General features: G+C 37.6%; 1 protein-coding gene across 2 annotated transcripts; it reads left to right on the forward strand.

Moving 5' to 3' along the window:
- The first annotated feature begins 1578 nt into the window (after positions 1-1578).
- ARL5B (ADP ribosylation factor like GTPase 5B) lies at positions 1579-18638 on the forward strand. 2 transcript variants are annotated; one of them, XM_067291773.1, is made up of 8 exons: positions 1579-1779; positions 5590-5677; positions 7049-7082; positions 8133-8193; positions 9375-9522; positions 12556-12639; positions 14334-14485; positions 15924-18638. In XM_067291773.1, the coding sequence occupies exons 3-8, from the start codon at positions 7049-7051 to the stop codon at positions 15970-15972; spliced, it is 528 nt and encodes a 175-aa protein (XP_067147874.1). In that variant the 5' UTR covers positions 1579-1779; positions 5590-5677; the 3' UTR covers positions 15973-18638. The 2 variants fall into 2 exon arrangements, with proteins under 2 accessions (XP_067147874.1, XP_067147873.1); XM_067291772.1 differs by lacking the exons at positions 5590-5677; positions 7049-7082.
- Positions 18639-20544: the final 1906 nt, after the last annotated feature.

Genomic DNA, 20544 nt, shown 5'->3' on the forward strand with positions numbered 1-20544 from the left:
AAGGGAAGGCGGCGCAGCGCGGCGCCGCGGGGAGCCATGGGAAGGGCGGCGAGCGCCAGGAGCACCGCGGAGAGGAAGGGAGGGGAGGGGAGCGGCAGGAAGTCCCGCCCCCGCGGGCGCTGAGGATTGGCGGGGGCGGGGAGGCTGTTACCATGGGAACCAGACACGCCAAGGCGTCGGCGGAGCGCGGAGAGCGGCTGGGCGGGAGCGGGCGGCGCCGGCGGCGCCGGCGGCGCCTCTGTGGGCCGGAGGGGACGAGTCCGCCGGGCCGGAGCGGGAGCTGTGGGGGCCGTCTAGTGCGCCTGAAGGGCCGCAGCAGAGGCGGCTCACGGGCCTGACGGAGACCCTGAGGTCGGCCCTTGGCCGGCGGTGCCGGAGGCGCGGGCACCGCGGGACGGTCCCGCCACCCTCCGCCGCCCACAGGGGCGGCCACCCAGTGCGGCCGGTTCCCGGCCACGGCGAGCGCTACTGACAGGTGGCCGCAGGAGTTGCACCCTTTTGCCTGCAGCGCTATGGGAGCGATCTTTGCAACGTCTTTCCTCCTCCCTAATGCTTCGAGGTCGGCTGTCAGGCGGACAGCTGCCACCGCTGCCCGCCGCAGGTGCACACCGGCTGCGTGTCACACACGCTGTGTGTCACCACACGGCACACCTCGTCAGCATGGGGCGGAGAAGAGTTTACAATGCTGTAATTGCTTTGGCAAGAGTTCAGCACAAAATTCCAGTAGCTAAAGAAGCTTCTTTTATCAAAGCTGCTGACAGTGCGATTTTTTGGATGAGCAAGCTTAAATACTGCTGTGTGGATAAAACAGATCTATTTCGATCTCCTTTATGCTTAAATGCACTCAGCTTCTTTTGCTAAGGTAGAAAGGGGGTTAGTTCTCTTCTACAGAACTTTCTTACAGTGCTGGAAAGCGAGAAAACTGATATCCAGACAAATGAAAATTTCGGTAACAAGAACTTAAGAGTGCAGCACACAAAAACGAGTCCATTTTTCTTAAATGCTTTATTATATAGGAAAAACGCGAACGACTTGGAAACTAAGGGCCTTTTTACTGTTGAGCACCGAAGGCTGTAGAGCAGCCACAGCGCTGAGAGGCAGAGCGACACCGTTAGAAGCGACAGGGAAGGGAAGCTGTCCGTGCACGCTCTCCGAGCTCTTCCAATCCCGGCCGGCTCCACGAGGCTGCAGGTCCGTCCCAGGGGGCCCCTTTCCGTCCCTCCGGGACGCGCCAGACCTCAGCCCCTCCTTCAACAACGCTGGGAAAGGCCCAGCCCCGCCTCGCAGCTCGCGCCGGAGGCGCCAGCACCTTACCGGGCCTCCCCGCGGGGCCCCCGTCGCCCGAAGCCGCGAGACCGCAGAGGGCAGCGGCCGCCGCCGGGGAGACACGCCCCGCGCCACGCCGGCCCCGCGGGCAGCGACGCCACGCGCTGCCACGCAAAGGCACGCGTCGCGGGCGTACGCGATGACGCACCTCCGCGGCTCTGAGACGCGTAGGCGCTGGGGCGGCCCCTCGCGCGGCGCGGCCGTTGGCCGGCGGGCGGGGCGGGGCGCGAGCCCGCCCGCCCGCCCGCCGGCACGCCCGCCAGCCCGCCGGCCGCGGAGCTGCCGGGGGCTGCGTCCGCCGCCAGGGAGCCGCCGCAGCGCCTGCCACGGCCTCGCGGACCCCGCCGTGTCCCGGGGGCTCGGCGGCCGCTCCCGGGGAGCCGAGCCTAGCCGAGCCGAGGTCAGGCATGGGCCTCATCTTCGCGAAGCTGTGGAGTCTCTTCTGCAACCAAGGTGGGCGCGGGGCCCGCGGCGGCGGGTTGTGGAGCCCCTGAGGGCGAGGGGCCGCGGGCGGGTGGGGGGCCGCGCCGCCTCCTCCCGCCGCCTCCGGGCCTCCCCGGGGGGGCGCGCCCCGGCGAAAGTTGGGCCCTTCTTTGTGCAGGGTCTTGAGGGCTGGCTTTGCAGCGCCTCATGCTCGCAGTCGCTTTGTTTCTCTTGCTCAGGTTGCCCCCTCCTCTCCCCCTTCCACTTTGTTTGTCCCAGGCGGCTCTTCGAGAGTTACGGGCCTGCGGTGGACTCTTGGGTTCGCGTAGTGGCAGACGCTGCTACCTCTCAGACTTCTTTTCTCACCATGGTAGCAGCAGAAGCTTTGGGCGATCAGGATCTTGCCCGTTTTCTGCAGACCCTCATTCTGTTTTTAAGCTGGGGTCTGCTTTTAAAATCGCGCGTTTTTTTTCTGTATTTAGAAAAAAGCAAACTTGGATTGGTGTCTTTAAAGTAAAGTTCTATTTTGGTAAAAGGTATTAGTTAACTAAATGCACTTAGTGACCCAAGAAATTCACTTTTGGAGACAAGACTCGTATTTTTTCTGATCTGGAAAAATTGGGGGAGAATCAAAGACCCCCCAAGGAACTGTGAGATACTGTCTGGATTTTTTATTAAATGCAGCAGCCTTCCTCACCGTTTCTTCCCTCAAGGACTCCACTAAGGCATCTCTAAGCAGAGAACTAATTATAAAATAACTTCTGGTGGCTTTTAGTGCTGAGAAATATTGCCACCATAAGGGTGCCACCATACAATCTTGGGAAAAGAAGGAAGAGTTGCAACTTCATTGTTTTGGTTTCCTTTTCTTAGTAAATCACAATATTAGATTACATTGATTCCACCTCATTAGAGAGGCGGAAAAAAAGCCACATTGTCTTTGTTCTTGTATAATAATTCCAGAAAGTTAGTCTTTATACAATTAACATATTAATGACAATTAGCATTATAGCATTGGTGAGGCAGCACTATGAAATACTTAACATTTTACTTAACATACTTCTGTTCCCTTAGGGGGGCTTCTGCGGTGTGTTTTAATCTTGGTTTGGGGTGGGAGGGGTGTTTGGTTGGTTTTTGGTTTTTGTCTCCTCCTCTTGTGGCACCCATAGAGAAGAAAGTTTCTTTTTTGTGGCCAAAATTGAAATTCTACCCTAGGAAAGTTAACTGTAAATTTCAGACTTATGTAGTAGAAAATTATTCTCCAGTTACACAGCTGTTTTTCCCATAATAATGATAATAAAAAGGGGTAGTAATTATTGAGCTGTTTTCTGTTGCTCTTTTAATCATATGTCAAATCTAGACAATTTATTGGAGAATTTTTAGACTGTTCTGTGAAACTCTTTGCTGAGCATACTAGCTTGGGCAAAATCCTCATGTAAGCACGTATCTAGAGGGAATATTACAAAGATGCAAATATGCTTCTTAGGCCAACTGTGTGTAGAGTGTGTCATCAGTTCATCATAGCTAGTGTAGGTTGTGCTGATAGCCTGAAGCACTTGATACTGGCAAAATGAAAGGTTAAACAAAGCAAAGATTTAGAAAGTGCCATCTGGCTTCTATCAAGTAGAGCATGGAGGAAGAAGGTGTGCCAAAGTGCTGGAAGATACAGAAGAGTAAATCATGGACATTTCACTAGAGTGTTATGTAGTGAGTTTTGCTTTACATAAAGGTGATAGTAACTGAGCGTAAAAATGCAGAATGTGGAAGATAGCTGATCAATAATGGCTAGACAGCTAAATACTTTAAAGAAATACCAACAGGTGAGTTAATGCCATAGGACTAGAAGGCACCTGATGGTGTAATGTACTCCAGGAAGAAAATATGTAGGTAGTTTTTTCAGAAACTCACATCTTAAGATACATCTTAAAATGAGCCCCATGCATTTTTGTACCTCAGGATTCAGTGTAGTTAGTGTGTGATGTGCAGAAAATTGATTCATTCGGAGTGAATTTCTGCCTAACAGAAAAACTCTATAATGAACATACCTTCCATCTTACTAAAGCACTGAATGTGATTTTATTTGTTTACACCTCTTGTTTACTTCTCTTGCAATCTGATTCTCTGCCTTAATGGCTAAACAGTACATGGTAAGAGGTTTTCATTAGTTGTTGAATTTTTAAAAAATCTTCATGTTACAGTGGATACAATAGGAACAACGAAAAGCTATAGTACACAAGTATAATTAAGATAAATCTCCCTTTAGCCAGAGTTAAGTATATAAAGTGCAGACCTTAACTCTTTTAATATTTCATTTGTATCAAAACTGTTTCTTTTGGTTAAATGAATATTTTTGCTATTACTGTTTCAATTGCTGTATCTCAAATCCTTTGAGCTGAAAAACAGAGATACAGATTTTTGCAAAATACGGGACTTCTGAAGATCCAAATTTAACATTCTTACGAGAACTGGGGTTATTTGCAAGTGAAGTGACTTCAGTAAGGTAACTTAGGTTGAGGAAGGATTATTTTAAGGAAATTAATTTGTTTCTTCACAATTAACCAAGCACTCATGGAGTTTTCTTTCTGAAGCACTTCCTTCAGGTAGAGAATCCTCTGAGATCTGTTTGAAGTTAACTGTTGGTTGAAGAGATGGAACAAGCAAAATGAACTGTACCGTATCATTGCAACCATGTAGTATCCCTCTGGCAATTATAAATGAATTCATGAATGAAAAAGCTGAACTGCATATGTCATGTAACCCTCTGTGTAGAGCCACTCTGATATGAGGACTGAAATAGGAAATTTTTAAAGCAGAGTTCTAGAGGAGATCTAGGGGAAAAATAGATTGATAAGCCTGTTGCCTGTGGCAGGTAAATAGTAGAAATATAGTAAAGAAAAGAGCTGGTGGGCATGTAGAGACTCTGCCTCTTGCAAAGAGGGACCATGGGACCACAAATCTATTGGAATTCTTTGAAGATGTCAAGCTGCATGTGGATATCAATTTTAATCACACTGTGCATTTTAGTTGCATATTGATTAATAATCATATGTAACATTCTAAATAAATTTTTTTTATTCCTGAATTTTCTTATTTTGCTAAACTGAAGATCTACTGCATAGACACTTTAGCATGCCCATAGTATATTGTTTGATATTATAAGAAAAAATAGTTCCTTGACTGATTATTTCTTTTTTAAATGGAAGTGATATTCAAAAGGATTGAAAACAAGGCAAGGCAAAACATGCTTTAATAAACCTTTTCTTACATATGCAGCACAAATAGTAAAGTTTGACTTTGGTAGCAAAAGATACATGAAGTAATACTCTTACTGTTTCCCTCCTTATTCATTTGTTTTTTTTAGATATGTTGGAGGAAAAGATTTTTGTTTGCCATTAAAAGATTTAGCTAATTCTTTAAATCCTTGCAAATTAGAAAGAGGAAAGGCAAAAACTGTGAGGATTGTATTTGCAATATTGGGTCCTTCTATCACAGAGGAACATATAAGAGTAAGTGAAGAAAAGAGCATATTATTTCTTCCTTCTACCATCTGCAAGATCATCCTTGCTGTCCCATTACTTTGTAATATTAGACTGCCAGAGGCTTTGTAACAATACTATTTCATTTTTACTAATTTTTTTAACAGCTGTCCAGGAACGGTTGGTATAACCGAATTCTTTTGATTCTTTTAGACAGTAGTCTAATACTGTCTTTTTTTTTTTTTTTAAACCTGCGTGTGCCTCCTTTTTTTTTACTCACTTTTTCCTTCATTCAACATGATTTTATAAAGACTCTGCTCTTCTTCTCTGGCAACTCTGTTATGGATTTTCTTCTCCCTTTTCCAAGTACGTAGTGGACTGGGAAGACACTCATGAATACAACCCAAACTGAGTTTGAATACCAGCCAATGAAAGGGAGAAACTTGGGTTAGCCTGTAAGTACAGAGCACAAATAAGAGCTTAAATTACTGCTTACAGTTTACTCCATAATTGTCCTTTCTCTTATATGAAGCATCTTCTACCCATTGCTCTTGGAAATGAGTACTCATTTAGCTAAACTTTTCTTCCGTCTTAGTGTGGCAGTTTTTATGTTCATATGTTCTTCCTTTAGAGTATATATACAAGCAAAATCATGTAATGTAACCAAACTAGATAGAAATTTGATTTTTGTGTATGTTTGCAAGCGAAGAGTTTTTCATTACCATAGATGAGTATCGATGTAAATAGTGCTTACATAGTTTTGAAAGCAGCAAGATGTACTACCATTAATAGAAGGTGGAAACTGCTGTTTGCATGAGATACAAATGAGATACTCATTAATTTCATATCTGCCTCAAAATTAACGCTTGTGTGACTGTTACTTGTTTATACATATTCAGTTACCATATAAAAGACTATTTGACTATGGAATAACACAGCTAAACTGTGCCTTTCCCCCCTCCCCCCATTAACAGTGAACGGTTCATATTTCAATGGCTTTCAGAAACAATCATCTGAATGGGGAAAAACATACTTTTTCTTCCTCGCTGTGAGGAGTATGGTACTGTTTCATCTGACACTCTTCACGTTCATTCTTAAGATGCTGGATGTTTGGCTTCTGATGTGAAAGTGGGAAACACAGGAATTCCTTTTCTTTTCTCCTCAAAAATAATACGATCAGCATGCTTACAAATGTCGAGTCATCTTCTTCCAGGACAGTACAGCTGTTTTAAAAACAACAGAAGGATATTTGTATTTAAACTTTGAAAGCCCTTTAAACTTACTGAATTTGAGAGAGACAGAAACTCTAGATATATAGCATGGTTTTATTGGAGTGGTTTAGTACCTGTGTATTTCTTAAACTAGCTGTAGGAAAATATATGAAGGCATAATTCATGAGTTGCTTCTATGTGTAGTTAAAGTTTTGTATTCTCTCTCACAGATGTATTGGTATAATTCACTTTACTAGATTTGAATACAAAAAGGATTTTTTGCCACTTATGTATTGAGAGAGGTTATTAATTAGTGGTACTGCTCCTTATGGGGCAAAAAGGATTACTGGAATTAAGGCCAGGAAAAACTGTTTCCTTCTGATGCCTTGGCAGGATGCAACGGTAGGGGAAGTGATGTGGGGAAATATGTTTCAAGACTCATTAAGGCTGTATCACATAGCAAAGCTTCTAATAAAAGTTCAAAGCAAAAGTTTGTTTGATAAAATCGCTTTCAGGATAAAAAGTACTAATTATAGTACATAAATAACCCCTCTGCACACAAATGCATAGATTAAGCTGAATTTTTTTAAACAAATTTCTTTACTTCTTTCTTAGATGACCCACCTGCAGGCAAAAACAGAGCAACTTGGTATTTATGACAAATATTCTGACCTTTTAGTGATTTGTTATAAGTCTTGTAAATTAAATGCGATATCTTAGAGGAAATCTTTAAGCTGTAAACCATGTTTTGCTTCTGAATAAGTGCAAATTCTGAATAGAATTTTAAATATGACCACTTCAAAAGTGAGCCTGTTTACATGCTTCAGGCAATTTTTACTTCTAGTATCCATTTGTAACTTCTCTTTGCTCTCAAGTGATTTGCTTTTTTGTGGGCAAGTGAATTGGTATCTTCTAACTTTACACATATATCAAAAGTAATTCTAATTGGCTGTGCTGCTTTGTTTGAAATTAAAAAAGGGTTAAGTTCAGAGAAACACATAATTCTCCTGTGCATGGAAAAACAACATTAATGCAGCATTTGGCAGATCACTGGTATATAAGCAGCAGTTTTCAGTTCAGAAATTGTAGTGTTGGAATTTGTGATCCATTCAAAATACAGTTTCTTCTTACTTTTTGCTGTGCAAATGGTGGTAGTCCATTAAATGATGCACCTATTATTGAGCCTTGCATGTTAGACTAATATTTTCTGCAGACCTGGGATTTATTTTGCATGACTCTGAAGACCTACAGACTCATCTGTTCTGTGGAAAGCTAGTTCTTTCAAAATTCTAAATAACTTATGGTGGTTAACTGATACTTTTCTTTGCTGTATTATAAATATTAATAATATTCTGGATATTTGGTGATGTACTTAAGATGGTGCACTGCTATCAATTATATTTTTTCCATGTACTTTATTTCTAAAACTAAAATTTTATACAAAGTAATCGTATTAATATTCATTCCTTTATCAAGAAGACTTCAAATACTGACTTTTCCTAAAACTGTAATCTCAGCAGAAGGTGAAGTTTTGTGGATTTTTTCCAAAAGTCGCAAACATTCTGTGTAGGCTATTGAACTAAGACAATCAAGTAGTTGCTTTCTTATATTAAAAAAAAAAAGTGATTAACTAGAATTGTAATTATTGCTGTTTCTACTAGTTTATTCTTGCATTTTTTTTGTGTGTATGTATATGCAGAGCACAAGGTAATCATAGTGGGACTTGATAATGCTGGAAAGACCACCATTCTTTACCAGTTGTAAGTATACAAACTATTTTGTTTTTTATTTTACACTTTAGTATTTGTCACTACTTAGTCATTGAAAATTCAGTTCTGAAACATGACAGAAACTCTGGGAGTGCCCTACTGCACAGTATGTACATGGATGGTATTAGTCATTCTAAACATTTCAGTTTAGTATTTAAATGTTGAATAAAGGACCTGCAGTGTTTTAAAACTGAGCTGTAATAGAGCGAATAACATAATTGTACAAGCAAATAGTGAACTGCTAATTATTTTGCTATTAAAGCCTATCTTAATTGGTAAATGTAGAAATCATCCTGTCACTGAAAACTGCAGGGAAGAAAGTGTTTTTTAAATGAATTGGAATTCTAGTAACTCTGCAGAATCCATGAACGTTTCCAAATGTTTCCTGATTCCAATGCCTGATATTGTTGACATTACACTTAACCACCCCCACCTCTTGCCTATATTGTAGAAATGTCTATGATAAATTCAACAATATTGGCAGGAGGATAATTACTATGGTGATTGTGGAAAAGGAGGAGGGCATAATTAAATGAGTATGCATATATTTAGATATGAAGAAGGAAGAGGATATTTTCTAAAACCACTTTTTCTGAGCACTTGTCAAAGGTGAAAAGTTGAACTGAGATATTTTCAGCTAAGTAGTCCAGTAGTCAACCAGTCCTTCAGAATTTGTTATGAAATCAAATTGCATTTTAATAAGTTGAGTGCTCTGATAAATTATATTCAGAATTAGATTCTGCACAGTTGTGTCCTCCTTATCTGAAGATCATTAGAATAGCAATTTTCTGCTTTGAAATGAGCACATTTTAAGAATAATCTTTACTTTATTAGCAAGAAAAGTCTGTTAGAGATGCTTATCCATTTGTTATAAGCCTTTTCTGTGCTTGTTTTTCCTTTCTGATGACTTTAAGCACATCTACAGTTTCTTTGCTACAAAAGCAAGTACTGTAGAACTGTGTCAACTACAGTTTAGAACTGTTCTAAAATACTTGATTTATTTCTGTAAAAGTATGAATATATAGCTTCTTGAAAAATGGAAAGTTTGATATCCTTTCAAGAGAGCTAAAATATGTATTTTTTCCCCTGTAACAAATTTATGCTAACTGATCTGTGACAAGCCTTGTCGATTTTGTTGGTTGGTTTTTACGGTGTGATATTGTTTTCTTTAGCTTGATGAATGAAGTGGTTCATACTTCTCCAACCATAGGAAGCAATGTAGAGGAAATAGTAGTGAAAAATACTCATTTCCTCATGTGGGATATTGGAGGACAAGAGTCATTACGGTCCTCGTGGAATACCTATTATTCAAACACAGAGGTATGTGAAGCTACTTCCAATTTGCAAATTCAGTAAGTTCATTTGTATGTATCTATTTATTGGGAATATTGGTAGACCTTTATGAAGATTGCAGCTATGTTATCTTTAAATATTTTTGAGGGAGAACAAACTCAAAAAGTATAAGGTGTCTCTGGCATGCAGCCAATTATCTGGTAATATTTAACATATTTTTTCCTGCCCACTATAAATTAGTGTTGTTGTGTGACCTGTGGAATGAACTGTGAAGTTGGGCTTTTTTCTCTAGACCATTGAATGATATCAAAATAAAATTTTAAATGAAACTGATCTTTTGCATGTTTTTCTCAAGTAAGTTAAAAAGCAATTTTTTCAATGTACTCAGGATTTACAGTGGTTAAACTAACTTCTATACATCTAATCTGAAGTGTTTTTTAGGGCTATAATTAATGATGAAGAACAAAATTTTCTCCAGGCAGCAGTATCTAAAAAGCTCAGCAGCCTGTGGCTTTTATCCAAAGGGTAATGGGAAGGCTAGCTGGGCAGTAGTCAGGACACGCTGGTAAAGCTGCCGTTGCTAGAAAGGTTGGAGTAGAACTCACCAGCTGTTGTCCTTTTGATTTCCTCCCCCCCCATCAAGATTTTTGATGTCCAAAAGGCTATGAACCCAAAATGCACTTAAAATCTCTGTAGGCTCACTTTGAGGCTTGTACATTGACATAAAAAACTTTAAACTTTTTTTTAATCATTTATATTGAAAGTAAAGATGGCTTTAATTGTAAATGTTATTTGTTATATAAGTATTCCATCCTCTTGTACAATGGGGTTTTCTGCCTTATGCCACCCTTTGGAAGAGGAGAGGTTAGAGTGATCCACCCCAAGTGTTCAGAAACTTTTTAACTACTGAAAGCCTGGTGATGAGCCTCACCCCTAGTATTTTTTTTAATTATTTTTAATTCTATCTCAAAAAACATGGCTATGACAAATGAGAGAGGGTGAAGAGACTTCTGCCAGCAATATCTGGGACAATAACTTCTTGACCTTTGCACATTGAATCTTCCTGGGTTCTGGAATTTGAGGAGATACATGTCTTGGTTCTTTTTTGATACTGTTTGGAAATGCTTTTCATCACATTATTCTAGCTAATAAGTGTTTGAAATCCAGTGCTCTCTAGCAGTTGAAAGGAAGAACTTATCTTTACTTAGAAGCTTTGTCTGTTGAAAAGAGTTGAGGAAGAAAAGGGGTCTGTTTGGTATGCTAATCCTAGCATCCCTCTTATTCATAATTCCTTTACTGTTCCTCCTCATCTGCCAGACATCTCAAAGTCACAGCAGCATTAAATTGACTTAGTTTTTCTTACTTTCTGGTCTCTTTCAATGGACTATACATCTCCTTAATTTTATAAGGCAAAGTGATTTGGAGCATATGTTGGAGAATTATAAGTGACTTGTAATCCTTCTTTTTTGTTACTGACTTGCGTGCAGCTTTTGTCTCTTATCTTTTTCCTTATCTGTAAATGGAAGCAATCTAAATAAAATCTTTGAAATGATGTAAAATCCCACAAATAAGCTTTTAAGTGCATGCCTATCTTAAGTAGTTTCAACTTAACATGGGTAATTCTGCAGTTCTGGTTTAAAAGTCAGAACAGAAGGATGTTGAGACAGGCTTACATGCCCAAATTTTGTGGGGGGAGAGGAAAGGGTTGAGAACTGTATCTGATGTCTCTATTGTCTCTAATGGTTATCCTCAGGGAAAAAACAAAAGGAGAGAAAATAAGAAAAAAGGGACAGGAAAATTGTTCCCACTGGTGAGCTGGGAAAGAGAAGTAATGGTGTGTCTCAGATAAATGTCATCTCCAGGGAGTTCTCTCCAGTGCAGCATGTGTTCTCTGTAACTCTTTTTCTGTAGTAGTTGTATAATTGTCATCAGGACCCGCTTGATCTCCCTACTGGTTGTTCTTGCTTATGATGATGTTAATACTGACTGGAGCACCCTTTGGTCACGGGCAGGTGTTGAACGCTGATCAGTAGTTACGGTTTGTGTGTGCATATTATTGGGTAATGCTTACCAGCTATTTAAGTGAGTATTGCCTGCTCTGTAACAGCATGTCTTTTTTTTTTCCCCCTTTTTTCTTTTCTCTCTCTAGTACAAGGTTTTACAGTAAAAGCTGTGAAATGAGGGGTAGGAAAAGTGGGGTAAAAGAGAGTCATTTTCACACCAGTGGCTATTGCTTCCCTCTGGAAATGTGGTGTAACAGACATAGCAGTGTCTCAGTATACACAAGTGCAAGGCCATGAGAACAGTGTGGTAGGAAGAGCAATCAGGGCAAAGTCACTGCCATAGCAGCTTCAGAGTGCCTAGGTTAAGAAGTGCAAAGTTGTAAGTGAAAGGCCAGCTGCAGAGGCCCTTTGCGTTACAAAGGTTAAGGCATTGTGCAACAATATAGTGCTAAATCCTACAGGTACATAACTTTCAAAGGTCTGATGTGCTATTGGAAATAATTTTTCTTAAGCCTTGTGAAAAAGTTGACTGTGAATTTCTAAAAATGCTTTTTTCACAATAGAAAACTTGAATTTCAGTTTAGTATTTTTCTGAGTATACAAGTAGTAGGAGACAGAAACTTGCTATACTCAGTTATCAGTGAAAACAACCATTACTATCATCCACATTCTAAGTGTGATCCTCGATCTGTAAGTGCTTTGGTACCTACATGACTATTTTGCTTATGATTAAGGGGCTGAAAATCCAACTGAGAGATTGGTATAATTAACCATAGTACATAAAAAGAATATCTTAGTTGCAGTTCTGAAATGTACATATGCAATCTTTTTTTCTTTTAACTATAATCTTTGTGTATGATTCCCAGAACTCTAACAAACAAGACTGTAACAGTAAACCTCTTGTTCTGTTTTCTAACATGTTTTGAAAGTCCATGCCTGCCTTATATAGGAAGACTTGCAGTAGTGGTCTCTTGAAAATGTGCTTTCTGTAGTTTTTTACTTTGTATCTATTTCGTAATTTTAACTTTATTTACATTCTGTACTATTTTTTCCCTAGTTCATCATTCTTGTTGTTGACAGCATTGACAGAGAGCGACTTTCTATTACAAAAGAAGAACTTTACAGAATGCTGGCTCATGAGGTATAGTAGAGAATTGGGATAATAGATTTCTTTTGTTGTGAACAGTCGAATAACACTACGTGGTTCCTATGTTAACAAAAATTATACCATCACAAAAAAATTGAGCCTGAAAATGCATGCATGTTGGGCACATTTTAAAACTGTGTAAACTATAAATAAGTAGGCAAACTATGATAAAGAATACACATCCCTTTACACCTTTTTATTAGGGCTCACTGGATTGTAATCAGATCACTGTTTCCTTTATAGATGTTGAACTTGTAAAATATTTTAAATTTGAATTACTTCATGTTAATGTGACCAGTACTGTTGTTCTCCACTGTCTCTTTTTTTTTCAGTTGAATGGTTAAAATTTGAAGAAATTTAAAATTTTTAAAAAGCAGGCAATTCAATTTTCCTTCTTAATTGTTTTAATCCTGTTCCTTAATATTAAGGAGCACATATAATACTATAGTTAAATTAGTTTCAGTTTAGTTTCCTTCTGAATTATTTTATTTCTAATTTTATTATTATGTGTTGTATTAAGGATTGTTCTACATTGGGTCAGCTCCTCCTAACATCCTAAACTAACATCTAAAGTGGATTAGTTAAAGTAAATTAAAATCTTCTGTGGTTGCTCTCCAGCTGAATTTGGATTGTGTTAAGTCTAAACATCTTTATTCTTTCTTGATGGAAAGGGGTTTAGTACAGTGCAAATAATTCTGTTGATTTCATTTCTCTGAGTGCTTTGCAGTCTGTTTCAAATGAATGAGAGTTTCTTTACAGTTCAGTACTAATCTAATTTGGGTCTGATAGTAAGGAGCAAATACTTTATCAAAAAGGTGGAAAGATGACTTTGTGGTGCATTTTTCCAATGTGATTATATAAGCTTCTAGTGTTGCAAACACTTACAAGATGGTGATCAATCATGTCCTGAAAACAATCAGTAGGCCAACTTGAAATGAGACTAGACTGTAATAAGGTCTGCTTGTGAGAGTGAATTTTCGACTTTGGACCATAAGGGTTTGTTGTTTTTCTCTTGATAGAGAAATTGTCTCAAAACTTAATACAGGTTTAAATCTCTATTGAGCACTTTTAATTAGACCTGCCAGCTTCCTGACTATTGCATTTGTCTTTACTTCTGTAGTCCTAAAGCCATATATCCCTGTTCTTGTCTAGCTGCTTTATGGAATCCTAATTTTCATACAGAAACAAAACTACTTATTAGTAGTATAAAACTTGCAAGTATTTATATAGCTTTCTTAAATTGTTACTGCTTTAATCACTAAAGAACTTGTTTACTGAAGTTGAAAATAATTTCAAGGGAATGATATCTAGCAAACTTTTCCATTTAGATGGTATCCAATTTAGGTTTTGGAATGTTTATCTAGTAGTAATTCCACTGGCTGGATGGTGTGGAGCTCTAGAAAATATATTTTAACAAGACTTTCATTAGTTGACATATGAATATATGGGCAACACCAAAGGGACTGTCATGTACAACATTATAATTTGATTCTCTGCGGTGCAGAACACCACTAAATAAATTGCTTTTTTCAGTCTCAGAGTATTTAATTTTTTTTAATGTGGCAAGTCTGTCAAAACTACATGCTATCATGTAATCATAGAAGAGCTTGAATGCTGTTCTTTTGAGGACCACAGTTAACACAATATCCTTTTAGCTCTTTGTAATAACTACTATAAATTACTTCTAGGATTTACGGAAGGCTGCAGTTCTCATCTTTGCGAACAAGCAGGACATGAAAGGTTGCATGACAGCTGCTGAAATATCTACATACCTCACACTTAGCTCCATAAAGGATCACCCATGGCACATTCAGTCCTGTTGCGCTTTGACAGGAGAAGGGTAAATGTTTACTATTTAAGTACAGTAATGTATGACAAATAAGAACACTGGTTTAGAAGCTTATTAACACCAATCTGGATCTACGGAAGATCATCTCTGGAGTCAGAGGGACATTTTGAATTTTTCCTTTTCTTTATTGAAACTTGTAGATTATTTTCATAGGTCAAATTCCAAATTTGTATGAAGTATTCTTTCAGTTTACATAAAAAAAAAAATTCTTTCAGTTTATATAAAAAAAAATCTTCTAATGTGTAACACTTGAAGATTTTTTTTTCCTTAGCCACACAGTACAACTTTTGCAATAATGTTGTTTTGTGGCATCAGACATGATGAATCCTGCTGAGTATTTGGCAAGTGAGAACTTCCTCCTCACTTAGTATTTTTTTTAATGCAGAGGAGATGTCTTGTGGAGTGAATGGTAGCACACGCTTCCTTAGAGTGGGATGTGTTAGTAAGAATGACTTGGGTTTTGGATTGGGTCTTTTGGACTTCTTAATAGTTGACTCCACTTTCCTCCTACTGCACTTTGGCCAGAAGCACTTTGAATGTTTAGTTTATGTACTTACTTAAATCTTCAAACAAGTTGGCATTTGGAAAAGGGGAGAGATTCCTAAAGATTGACTTTGGTCATCCTAGGCTTTGTCTTTCTTAAATTAAAATAAAAAACAAGATGAAAAATTAGAGAACTTAAAACTGTGACATGGGTGAGACAAACTCATCAAAAAAATTCCAGAGGGTGGTTCAGATCAGGGATCTAATTCTGGGAAGATCTGACAGGAGTCTGGGGAGATTAGCCCTGGGAGGCTGAGTTAGCCTTTATGAATACCTAGGTCGTGATTTACTTTACAAAAGTAAAGCTTAATGATAGCATAAACTAGGAAATTGGATACCTAGAAAATAGAAGGAAAGTCTGCTTTCTGACACATAAGAGCTTTAGATGTAGATGCAGATTGGGTGAGTAAGCAGATCAGATCCCATGCAATCTTGGCATTTAATATAGCATCTTTTTAGTTTTGTAATGGGATTGTGGAATGCTTGATACAGTGCCTTTCCTTTAACTAATTCAGTCTGAGTAAATTTGTCTTTTAGTGTGAAAATGTCTAGCTTTTAAGTAAGCAGTCTATCATGGGAAACCTGTATTAAAAGAAAAATTATTTATTTCATGTACTTCTGAGTAAGTGAGTGGAGTTGCATGTTTTAACTTTAGAAGAAAAAATTGAAAGAATGCCAAGCTTCAGTAAAACAGCATGCTTGACCAGCTTCTTGTGGTTAAAGCCCAAGTAGATTTAGTTTAAAACACTTACTCTATTCATGTTTCACTCTGAATTCCAGCTGCTTCTATTTATTTTTAATAGATTGGTTTAAACATAAAACAAGTAGCAGACACTTAAGATGTTGGAATGGAACTAGTATCAACAAAACATCTCTTATCTTTCAGATTATGCCAAGGCTTGGAGTGGATGACCTCCCGAATTGGAGTAAGATAGCTTCTTGGGAAAGGAGACTTCTATTTATCCTGTGAACATGTACATTTTTCTGTACTTCTGGCTGCTGAGACAGTGACCACGTTTAATTTATAACAGCCAACCTCCAAGCTGTACTTGAATCAAGTGCAGCTGAACTGAAACACAAAGTATTTTCTTAGCTTTTTTTAATACACTAATCTTCAACTGGATGAACATATGTGAATCTGTTTTTAAGCATTGAAATTCCTCTGATTATGTATTCTGACTTTTTGAATGATAGCTTTTTAAGATCTGTTCTGCCGTTTTCAGTGTTTCATACCTGCTCATCCCTAAGTTTATATAACTTACTAACAAAAATGAGGGCAGATTGTCTAATAATGAAAAAGTAGTGACTAAGTTGACCTTTAGCATAGCTTTGATCTCTGAAGATGACCGTTTCTCCAGTTGGTCTACCTGGAAAGTCAGTAGACTTCTAGCCAGCACAGAAATTAAGTTATGAGTGCAAGATTTTAGGTTCTGAATGAGTTAGCTACTTATAGTTAATGTTGAGGGGCCTTTTAAAGTCGTGTATAATTGGATTTCTGCCTTAAGAAATTTATTTCATTCCCATTTTGCCTGGTAAGTAGTTCTGGGTTCTAATGGACTTTTATCTGAAAATGCATCTTTGTACAGTGGATAAAAATCTTATTATTAGATGTTGTGTTATTCGTTTAGACCTTTAATAACTTTTTAAAAAATAAACCTCTGGTAACAAAATTTGGAATCGTGGCAGCCAGTGTTATGTGTAGACGTGCTGTAATTGTTAAAATTTTTAATACTGTACATATACAAGCCTTCCTCAACTTTCAGTGAGAGTGTTATTTTTTAAAGGAATGCAAAATCAAAAGGGAAGCCAGAGTTATAAATAGAACAATATCATGGTACTGTATGTATCTGTAGACTTTAGACTGAAATTCTTGGCACTTATTTACATGATTTCAAATGTAAGTATTTTCAGATTCTGTAGCACAGAAAATATTTTGCCTTAGTTTTGTTTTTAATCTTATTTGCAGAAGCAGAGAAATTTGCTGTTGTTCTATTTAGATTTGCTCACCTGAAGTTGAGTAACTGGGATCTTAAAAAGTAGAGAGCTTCCAATTAAAAAAGAAGTGGGGAAAGATTGGACTTAACTCTTAATTCAATTTGAATGGGATGGAGTTAGATCTGTAAAGAGATTTGGGCATCTGAAACTACAGATGAAGTTACTGAGAGGGTTAGGCACTAAAATCTAAAACCAAAGAACAACAGAAAAATAAAACTAAAGCAATATTGGGCATCCAGCTGTTAGTGAAATCCTGCTAGCGATCGTATGTCTAACCTACATAAATGCTTGGCAGGCTTTCCGAAAGCACCGTTCTGCACTTTAGTGTGTCTAAACGGCACTCAGAATGTGGTCACTAGAAACGTTTTGCTAATTCACTGTCTGGAGATGATTCTTCTTTATCCAAGTCCACTTAAATGACAAAATATTTTTTGATAGATTTTGTTTTGATAAATCAGGCACATTTGAGTTTTATTTATTAAAATTTGGTTTTGCATATTTTCAATTGAATTCCATTTTTACTGGAACAAAGCTTAATAAAATTTAAAAATCAATACATAAGTTATCATAAATCTCTTTTTTAAAAAAGACTTTGAATACATATGAAATCTGATTGAACAAATTTATATAAAAATGCTGGTTAGAAAAAGTCACAATCAGCAGAAAGGTTGAGTGTCAAGTCAACATGCTGGAAAATATGTTAAACCAGTGAAAACCAGCACTTTAAAAATAAAAAAGGAATGCAAGACAAATTAAAAATTTGGTATTAAAGCTTCTTGCTTGCTCTGATATTCAACAGTTGTACTAATGTGTGAAAAGAAGATTTGTGGTTTTTTTAGGGAGTAAATTACAAATTGAAAAAATAAAACGATACCTTGAATGAGGACTCTTGGTGATAATTTTGGTTTGTAATTTAAATTTAATTTTCAGGATGAATATATATAAAAAGTACTGTTTAGATACATTGTCCTTGCACTGCAAAAACATATAGGAAAGTATGATTTTGTATTTAGTGCTTTTCAGGTAAAACCCTTGTAAACCAATAGTTTGATTGCTAAATGCAGTCTCCCCTGGTACAACAAATCTACATCAATCAGAAGGAAATGGTTGTGTTGTGGACCTTAGAACATCAGAACAAAGAAACCTCTCTTTTAATTCCTTAACACTTCTTCAAGACCTTTGAGTACCTTTACAGAAATAAGCATTCCTAACAATAGCTATGACTTTGATCAGCTTGCTACTTAATTTTCTGCAACAGTTTTCCTTTTGTGATATCCATTTATTCACAGCACTGCTGCTAGCTTTGTTATGGGTTTTTTGTTTCTCAGTAAAGGCTTGGTGTGGGGTTTTCTGGTTTATTCTTAATGACCTTCAGAACCTAGTAAACTAAAAAGTTGTTCAATTAAAATAGCTTTAGAATGGGATGCTTTAGAAAACAACGTCTGTCTTTGCAACCAACTGCGTGAATGTTTTTTGTTAATCTATATGTAGTTAATATATTACGGGTAGTTTTGCACTTTGAAATATTTTGCATTTAATGTACTGTCTATGCTTTTAATCAGCTTCTCAGTGGAAAATACTAATATAAGGAAACTTAAAAAAACAATCTAGAGAAAAATGTCACAGTTTTTCTCCTAAATAATCGATTTTACTCAAAATAGTATACTGTAATGCAGCACACTAAGATACATATGTTATAGCCTATCTTGTAAAATCAGACCCCTTATGTTAAAATAATATGACTTATTATGAGAGAAGCGGTTTTGCTTTATTTAGCAGCTGCTATGAGCATGCTCCTTTGAGCAGTTTTGTTCATACTTTGATGGGGTTAAAAGGATCAGCTTTTCAAAAATAGCCCTTGCAGACTTTTATGCTCTTTTGCTTATTGAATTTGTTTAGTTTATTTGAAATTAATTAAGTTTTAACATAAGACTTTCCCTCCCCTACCTCTGATGTGTTCATCTGTAAGGCCGCTGTTCTTATTAACTATATCCACTAATAATTTTAATGTTTCCCTCTCTGTATCCATCATGCTAATTATTTTAAGACTGAAGAAAGCCTTATTGCATAAATAAGTACTAGAAAAAATAAACTGGCTAGTTTAACAGGGAGTGTACCATTGTTTGATTTTTTTTTTTTTTTCTCCAGCTAATTTTTATCTGCTTCAAAGATAGTGAGCACCACTTATTAAGGATTTTTTTTTTTCATGACCAGAAAAAGTTGATCTTCCTTTTGCACTATTTAGTAAGTTGAAGTGGGTCATTCCTTGCTGAGAGAAACAGTTTTGTTTCCCTTCCTTACCCTACAGTTCACAAACAGTGTAGCTTGCAAATACACAGGTTTTCTGTATTATATTTTCATATATTGGCTTTTTGAACAGTTGATCTGCTTTTTGTAAACTGAAGTGCCCACTGTGAAGCATGCAATTTGGATATTTTTTTCCAGTTTTCAGAATAAAATTCCACATCCAAACTTGTGTCCTTTCTCTGTAAATTTTGTAACAGACACCTAGATGCATTTTTTGGTGTGGAAAAATACTTTCTGATGAAAAATTAAAGTGTTCAGTTTTATTCTCCTTATTCAGTAAAGATACTGAAATTTGGTTAGTGCTTTTTTTTTTTTTAAGACTTCTTGAGGAAAATATGAATTGTAGGTATATGTATGTATAATTAGAAGCAGATCAGTAGCTTCTGTAAAATGTGAAAACAGAGGGGAAAAAATGCAGCCAGTTGAATTCCTGTTTTCCTGTTCAATCCTAACACTATTTCATGAGGACGGACTTTCAGAGATCTTTGTCCTGCTGTGTTAGTTTTCAGCTTCCTAATGTAACATGGTATGAGTTGTTTCCTGTTTTTCCTAGCAGTTCCAAAAACCTTTTCATGTTTAGAAAACAGACCTAAAAACCTTAAATGCTTGTTGACATTAGTTTCTTAAGTTAGTGGAAAGCTAAACGTATGTTAGGAGAAAACTTTGTAAATACAAGCCAATGAATATTAGAGTTTTAGTAGCCCAGAACTTTTGCAGGACTACATGAATGTTGCTTGTCTGCAGTTTATGTCAGATTTGGGCTGTCTAAAGATGCTTTGTTTTCAGAATACTATAGTTGAAGAAGGTGTCAAATTTCATGGGCAAAAAAGTTGTCCTTTTGGCAGAATGTGACTTCTTTATAATTTGCTTCATTAAGTGCAATAATGCTCAGTCTGTCTGAGAGGTTCCTGAGAGGTTCCTGAATGTATGCTAGATTTTTCACTGTTCATGTGTATATTTATGTTAGCTTATTTCCCAAGCCTGACCTCCAGTGGCGAGTACAGAAAGTAAGATGAGGTACACACTTAATGCAACCTATCTCAATTTCTTGATGGGCTCTTACTACCTCTCCATCCTGTCTCTGGGGCCTTTTTTTTTTTTTTTAATGTGGTATTACTGTTGTATATCTTGTCTAAAGATACTGACAAAGGCATATGAGATACTGGACAAAAGAAATGGATGGTCATTCTATACAGGTTTTACCA

This window comes from Apteryx mantelli, chromosome 2 (assembly GCF_036417845.1).
Source record: "Apteryx mantelli isolate bAptMan1 chromosome 2, bAptMan1.hap1, whole genome shotgun sequence".
Taxonomy (NCBI): Eukaryota; Metazoa; Chordata; class Aves; order Apterygiformes; family Apterygidae; genus Apteryx; species Apteryx mantelli.

Coding starts and splice junctions, on each gene's coding strand:
- ARL5B (XM_067291772.1), top strand. CDS start 1,734: ATGGGCCTCATCTTCGCGAAGCTGTGGAGTCTCTTCTGCAACCAAG. Junction 1,780..8,132: donor GAGTCTCTTCTGCAACCAAG/GTGGGCGCGGGG, acceptor ATGTATATGCAG/AGCACAAGGTAATCATAGTG. Junction 14,486..15,923: donor TGCGCTTTGACAGGAGAAGG/GTAAATGTTTAC, acceptor CTTATCTTTCAG/ATTATGCCAAGGCTTGGAGT.